Source organism: Manis pentadactyla, chromosome 10 (genome assembly GCF_030020395.1).
Source record: "Manis pentadactyla isolate mManPen7 chromosome 10, mManPen7.hap1, whole genome shotgun sequence".
NCBI lineage: Eukaryota > Metazoa > Chordata > Mammalia > Pholidota > Manidae > Manis > Manis pentadactyla.
Genome location: NC_080028.1, coordinates 76,958,467 through 76,966,688, shown reverse-complemented (window position 1 = coordinate 76,966,688; position 8,222 = coordinate 76,958,467). Strand labels below are relative to the sequence as shown.

At 36.1% G+C, this 8,222-nt stretch overlaps 1 protein-coding gene across 2 annotated transcripts in view; it reads right to left on the bottom strand.

Moving 5' to 3' along the window:
• Positions 1-634: 634 nt before the first annotated feature.
• The window catches only part of MOSMO (modulator of smoothened), a 100,968-nt gene continuing 93,380 nt past the window's right edge, over positions 635-8,222 (bottom strand). Inside the window, exon 3 of one of the 2 annotated variants that reach the window (XM_036917019.2) lies at positions 635-716. In XM_036917019.2, the coding sequence (XP_036772914.1) occupies positions 688-716 (29 nt within the window). In that variant the 3' untranslated portion in view covers positions 635-687. Of the gene's footprint in view, positions 717-1,709; positions 4,596-8,222 lie in introns of those variants that run through there. The other variant, XM_057487012.1, reaches the window with a different exon arrangement.

The window sequence follows — 8,222 nt, the reverse complement described above, 5'->3', positions numbered from 1 at the left end:
GACATGGAGGCCAAAAACAATTTACCAACCTCACAACTTCCTTTGTTCCCGGATACATGGATTTTCAATGTGTTGTAAGAGGTAAAACCCAACACTGAAGTTATTGTTACTGCTTAATGAATTTTCTACTTAAATTTACATGACACACATACTCTGAATATATTTGTGCCAGCCATATAAAGCAGGTAAGATTTTCAGGCTGTATGAACAAGAGGAAAGCTATGTGTGGGTACCAACTTTCTCAGCTCTCCTCAGACTGTATGCAGCTCAGGTCTTTCTTTTACCTTAGGTTTTTGGGACCTGATCAGTGTCAACTCCTCCCTGGTCTGTATTTAGGATCTTTTACCTGGTCCCATTACCCAAAATATATTTGCTATGGTCTGAATGTTTTGTCCCCCCACCCCAAAGTTCTCACATTGGAAACCTTCCCCCTAAAGTGATGTTATTAGCAGATGGGGCCTTTGTAAGGTAACTGGGTTGCGAGGTAAAGCTCTCATGAATGGGATTAGTGCCTTTATGAAAATGGCTGACAAAGCTTCCTAGCCTCTTCCACATGGGAGGATACAGGAAGTCTACAACCAGAAGACAGCCCTTACCTAACTATGCTGACACCCTGATCTTGAACTTTTAGCCTCCAGAACTGGGAGAAATAACTTTTCTTAAAGTGATGTTGCAGTTAACATTGTTTTACATCTTTGTGCACTGAGATTTTATTTCTGTAAGATAGACGCAAAAGTAAAATGTGTTACATCATGAAGACAATTAATGACTCTATAACATCTTAATATGCTGATAGACAGTGACTGCAATAGAGGGAGTGAGGACTTGATAATATGGGCAAATGCTGAAACCACTGTGTTGTTTAAGTGAAACTATCTTAAGATTGTATATCAATGACACTTTAATAAAAAAAAAAGGAAAATGTATGAATCTAGGGACTTTAGAAGACCCTAAAAACAAAGTTTCTTCTTAAGTTCACAGCGAGCTCATTTGCTGGTAAAACTTGAACTGGCATGAACCTAGTTAGTCTTTCTTTATTATACTTAATGTGAATATTTAGGCATTTTGTGATTATAGAATGCTGCCTCAGTCTCTGATGAGGACAATACATAATATATGGTGTAAGTCCCTCCAAGAGGTACTTGTTTTTTAAATCTGAAAAAAATTGAGTTCCAAAGCTCTTAATTTATTGACAAATACTATGTGATATGTCGTATTTAGTCCCTGTAGTCCTCATTTGTTGGAATGAGCAGTGTGGTGGCTTTAATGATTTTGTTTTCAGCATCTAAAACACCTTTTTGTTCACTAAAAATATATATAATTGACACATAATAGTCTAAGGTGTACAACACATAAGGAAAATGATCACCACCATCAGTCTAGTTAACATCTCATTAAATTAATTTTTAAAAGCCACCTAGTCTGTGGTATTTTGTTAGAAGCAGTTCAAACAGACTAAGACTGTATTACTATGTGATATATTGGTATTAGCTTGTATTTTGCTTTATTTCAAGCCAGTTAGCAGGTGTTTTTTGTTAGGTAGAGGAGCCTGAAGTCAACAGTGTTTCATGTGTAAAAGCCTAAGTTAATTGAAAGATTAAATGACATGCCAAAGCACAGAAGGTGAGGGAGGTATTTAAGTCAAGATGAAAGTGGGAGTGTATCAAGATCTTTTGGGTTAAAAGAGACAGAAACCAACTCAAAACGGCTTAAGAAAAGAGGGAATTTATTTGCTCAAATAACAGAAAAATCCAGCGATAGTTCTGCCTTGAGGCATGGCTTGATCCAAAGGCAAAAATGATGTTAACAGAAAGCTGTCTCCATTTCTCAGCTTCCTTTCTTCCTGATGGCTTTATTCTTAGGCAGGCTCTTCACGAGTGGCTGGCAAACTGGGACACCAGCAGCACTTAGTTTTCCCCCCAGATGTTGGGGAAGAAAGAGCATCTCTTTCCCAGGAGTTCCAGCAAAGTCCCAGGCATGGCTTGGTTACATGACATGTTCATTCCTGAAACAATCACTATGACTTTTGATTTGCCAGACTCAGCTTCTTCTGTGTCCAGTCCTGGAGCCAGAGGGTGCAATCAGCCCAATGAAAAGAAGTGGGGTTTTTAAATTTCTAAGCAAAGAAGAGGACATGGGTACAAGGCAAACATGCCTCTGATGGAAGCCAAAGGAGAGAGGTAGTCCCCAAAGGTCAAGATACCAGAGATCAGAAAATTAGAGGGAATAGGGACCTGCTCAGTGTTTGGTAGTAACACTTTGAGATGGCATGACCTAAGAGGAGAGTCCTCGGTGTATTCAGGGAGAAGGTCCACAAGCATAGGGGTTTCCAGTTCACCAAAGCTGAACATGCTTCAAGCATGGGATGGACACAGAACTACTGTACCATTCAGCCTGGGACAGTTGATGTCTCAGCAGTAGTAAGTGTAGACAGATGGCAAACGACTGGAGGGGACTTCTCATGCGTGAGCCATGGACCTCTGCACAACCCTCAGGTAGCCCAATAACCAACAGATTTCCTATCAAGGCAGAAGGGATCTAGGTGATTGTTTTTCTTTTCTTTTTTTAAAAGTGTTGAAGGGGGAACAGGGGATAACTTGTTTGGGAAAATTTCCCTGGGTGCCCAATTTCCTATAGGGTCCCAATAAAATCAATGTGTGACATAATCTAGTCACCAAAGAGGTTAGCAGTATAAAATAACATGTAGCGACAAATGCAGAGAGAAAACTTGACAATGAGAGGGGAATGATAGAACATTAAAACACAAACAGTAACATAAACTTTTTTTTCAACAAAACATATAATATTCACTGGCTGTTTCTAAGTAGGGGCTACCTTTTATAATTGTTTTCATTCCACATGCAGAAGCAGCAAACCATAGATTTAGCTGCTCATGTGTGAGCCAAGGAATCATGCAACTGGGACAAGCTACTTTTATTTCCTTTAGACTAGCCAAATTGGCAACGTAGGACAGCAGAAGTAGTCCTAGATTCGAAGTCAGGGAACTTAGGTCTGAAAACCAGACACACCAATTACTATTTATGTAACCTTGGGAAAATTGTTCACCCTTGTGACCCACAGTTTTCTAGTCTACATAAAATACTGTCTCCACTTCTCCTTAGAAGTGGAATGAATTAAGATGACATATGGAAAAACACTTAACATGAATTTAATGTTAGTGACTTTCTCCAAACTCTTATTGAATGCTACTAAGTTTTAACCATGGTATTTTTAAATATATGAATTGCCTTAATAGAGTAGCTGATATGCTTCAGTTAGAATGTCAGGTTATTATGGTACTTGGCAGTTTCTATTATCTAAGGACTAAGTTCATAGCAGCATTATTTGTAATAGCAAAAACTTGGAAAAGCCTTCCAAACAACTTGGAAATCAACAAGGGAAGAGATAAATACATACACAAACACATACATTATACAGCTATTAAAAATGAGAAAGATCTATATTTACTGACAAAGCTATCCATCATAAATACTCCTTTTTAAGAAAGGAGTAGCAGATATGCATATGATCTTGCTTTTGTTAAAATAACCAAGCAGGACACACCCATCATATAATATATACATATATATGTGTACATACAATATATATATATATATATATATATATATATACATACACACACACACACACTCTCTCTTTATATGTAAAGACAGCAGAATGTAAGAATACCCAAGAAACTATTCATAGAGGTAATCTGGTGGATTGTGGGTAGTTTTTTAATTACCTATACTCATAGACAATTTTTTTACAGGTATGTTACTAGGAAAAAAAAATCCTTTTGTCTCGCTTAGGGTCATTATTCTCCATAATACCACTTAGGACAAGAGAAAGTTATGATGATTCTGACAGCAGAAAGGAGATAATGTATTAGAGTGGTATGTGTGAGTGGGGGTGGGAATGCAATACACAAACCCATTCACTCTACTAACTCACTCACTACATTAGTAGAATCTGTAGAAGATGAAGTAGTCTAAAGCTTTCTTAGATATGTGGCTTGTTTTTTTTTTCCTAGAGCAATTTATTATGGATAATAAGAAAGGATTTTCTTCAATTGGTTGTTCAACTGAATTTGCATTTTGCAACAGAGAACAAAGCAATGTGTAAGAATAAGAGTTTTTCTTTTTAAGAAAATAGTTAAATTGTCTTAGACAACTAAATTAAATATTTAAACAACATGAAAAGAGTGCCAGAGTCAGGACATGGCATTGATTGTACCGATTTGCCCTAACAGATAATAAAACCAAGATTGATACAACAGTGACCAAGTACACTGGCAATATTTACTACTGGAGTTCCATAAAATGGCCAGTTGGGGAAACCACATCTAAAATGAGATCAAATTCTTGAGTCTATTCCTTTTAGCAAAAATAATTAAAACCATTTTGGCAGAAACAAATCTTTGCAAAACATACCAAATGTATGGCTTCAAGATAGCAGAGAACCCACAAGCTTGAAGAAGCCTCCAGAGTGTTCTCTCAGGATCAAGACGGTGCTTGCATCATCCTGGTCCTTTGTGTATCAACATTAGAGCACTGTGAGGTCAGTAGTAAAGGTCTTGGATCCACAGAGAAATCCTAAGGAGGTCAATGAAACTGGCATATTATGCAGTCAAATACTTATAAAGGCAGATCTAGGCAAGGGTCTGCTTTCAGGAAGTGCATCACTGCAACAATTCTGGCAGATCGGTGACTACATCTTTCAAATTTCCAGGAAATATGGTCTCATAGTCTTCCTTTATAACCTAGCCCTGAATTTAATTACGACAATTCAATTCATGCTTAAAGCATTGTGCTAGGTCTCCAGGGAATATGAGAAAGCCACATTTCTTGCATTCAAGAGTTTATAATCTAGTTATATAGAGAAGTGTTTAATAATAATAAAAGCAACTAAGATGTGAATGTTTATTTATGTGAAAAGCACTTTCCATGCTTTATTTCATTTAAACCAACAATAGGCCTATGATGTAGGTACGATTAGCCCCATTGTACAGATGCCAAGGCTCACAGAGGTTAAGTGATAATATTAAGGGTCACACAGTTAGAATTGTGGAACTGAGATCTGAATCCAGGCAGTCTACTCCCCTCAAGTAAATTCTGCTTAAGAGATATAAGCAAAAGAGAAACAAAGTACAAAAAATTAGATATATTTCAAATATGGGAAGGATTAGGGAAAACAACAAGGAGGTAGTACAGACACAGCCAAGACAGCAGGTGCAGTGACAGAATAGAAAATAGGCCAGTTTGTCAGCATAAGATGAAGAGGGATGGGAAATGAAAAAGAACAGAAAAATAGAAGAGACAGCCGGAAGCCAGATTCATGGAAGGGTTTTCAGTGTTATGCTAAAGAAGTGTGGACTTCATTCTGTAGAAAGTGGGAATGACAGAAACTAAGATAAAGAAATGATAATGCTTTTTGTGTTAAGATTAAGTTGGCAGGAATGACTTGGATTGATTGAAGTGAAGGAAGACTGGTTCATATGGCTATAGAATATGAACTGTTCTAGGTCAACTGTCCAAGGCCTTTTTGTCAAAGACTTTTTTTTCCTGTTGAGTGCTCTTGCTAGTTGTATGACTTTGGGAAAACCAATATGCTTTTCTGAGGCCTTGATTTCTGCATCTGGAAAATGGGAACACTGAACATAATCTTTTTTATTTCATCTACCTCTAAAATTTTATGAGTCATCACATGAAAAAAAACTTCTTGAAATTTAATCTTGGGGTCTTAGTCTATGATTGGAATTGAGTCTGATTTGTAGAAACCTCGAATGAGCTTGAAATGATCATCCCAGTGTATCCTTCTCCTGGGAAAAGAACCAAAACTCTAAAAAATAATACAGGGTTATGCTATCTATCTTTAATACCATTTATAAATAACTACTCTTATTTTGTTGCTGGCTAACTGTGACCTAAGAGTTGACTTCGCATAAAAGGAACCCAAAGCCCTCTAGTCTTGGTGTTTTTCCTATAATCTTCTCATACAGTGGTTTGTGTTGATGGAATACTAATTCAAAATAAAGCATTTTGAACTCATGTTATTATTTTTGAAGCCAGTTTTTTTGTTGCTTTTTCCTAAGGTATTATCAAAAAGAAGGAAAAAGTGTTTTTTCCCCCACTCTCTTAGAAATTCAGTGTAAGTCTACCATTACAATTTCCAATTGACCTATTCACTAATGTTTTTAGAAAAGAACTCTTCAAATACCTCTAATCAGTATTATAAATCAGGGTAAGAATGGGTGGTATGAAGATAAGGTGATCGATTAATCCCCATTTGCCTGGAACTTCCCCAGTATGGCACTGAAAATCTCATGTCCTGGAAAGCCTATCAGTCTCAGGCACAGAGACGGTTGGTTGCCCTAGGAAGATGTCTTTAAGACCCAGAACCCAAGATGTCCAAATTCTACCTTGTCTTAATCTCCCAACTCCCTGTGAGGCTCCTGAAAAAGCTCTACTAAAGAAGCAGCAGCAGCAAATAGTAAATACAGTGTCTTCTTTGACTATTAGTTATTATTAGGCTGAGCTAGTCCTGGGACCCCTAGAGAGAGCTACAGCAAAGCTGTAATGGAGTACATGGACAAGTCTCAAGACTAAAGGGCCCTATTGCTCCTTCAGCCCAAATTTTAAATCTTAGCAGCTAAGATCCTTTGGTATGTAGTAAAGTAAAAACATAAGCAAGGAAGAAAGAAAAGGAAGATAGTTGGCTTTGGAGGCCTTGGCCCAATGAATCTCTTTCAGTCCATGGAAACATGATGCAGAAGATAGAGCCACATGTGTGTGGTCTTATATTGCTGAGTGGCTCTTCTTATTGATAAATGTGGCCCTAATCCATTTTCTGGAATATTAATGGCAGCTATTTCCTAGTTGGGAGCTAGGAGCTGGGGTAGAAAAGAGGGGAGACACCCTGTTCCTACACCCTCCATCCCATACGATGCTAACAACAAAACCAAACCAAGAGGCATGGAACTGTCACTGAGTGAATATATTAAATCTTTAGAAGAAATCAGTTTTGAAATACATTTTTTAAAAACCAAAGCTTATTTCAAAGTAATGGAAGCCTTTTTAGTTTCTTTAGTAGACAATTTATTTTGATAAACTTGCTCAATAACAAAAATACAAGTGAAGAAAATTATGTTCATTTTATACAGTTTGTATTAACAATTGTTCTGAAACTATTAATTGAAAAATGTTATAACCAATTAGAAAACAATTCTTAATAAAATTTGGGGTAATATACAGACCTTGATCATACACTCTAAAATCTCTTGAGGTGATACAACTAGTAAGTCCTGCATAGGGAATCCAAACTACACAGGCCATGTTTTTCCTTCATTTATTTTTATCCTTCAAAAATTAGTTCTGAAAGACAGCTTACTGTTTTGAATTGTGAATATAAGTTTAATTTTTAAAAGAAGATCAAAGTGGGTTGATAAAATAGTTACTACAAGCAGAGTAACTTGTGGCTAGAGTCTTTTAATAAAGACAAAATAAATGGAACATGTTGTTCCCAAGAAGCCCATGATGCAAAGTAATAGCTAATAATATATCCAAAGTTAGTTTCCAATACTTTTTCAGGGTCTTTCCTCTAAATCAATAGATTGCAAGTCACCAGGACTATTTATTATTTTATTTAAGATTAAACAGTGAATAAAGCAAAAAGGGTAAGAGCCAATAAAGTGTTTTGGTCATCTAGAACATTAAAAAGAAAAAAAAAAAAAAGAACCGAGCTCCAAAAACAAAACAAATGGAACAGAAAATAGGTTTATAAGAAGTATAAGAGTCAGAAAAATTACAAAATTACATACACACATTAACAACATAGAACATGGATTACCTTTGGAAAGAATCATACTGAAATGTTTACTTTTAATGAATCAAAGGTTTTTCGTGTTTACAGATGTTTAGGCATGTTCAATAGGAGCTTCCAAAAATTTCAAACTAGTTAAGTCCTGTGCAAATAAAACCTATAAATAGTTTTCAGCAGATTTTACAGTGATGTTCTTAGGTATGAGAAGAATGTACACAATGTAACAGACAAAAGTTTGACAAATGATTGCACCATAAAAGTGTTTTATATACAGTTTACAAGATATGATTTCCTGCTATAAATTAATACTGTACTATGTAGTATTTATTATAGTGACCTTTTTAAAAGTAACTGCTGACAATTGTCTATCTTTTCACTTACAGGATTTATAGAATTTTATA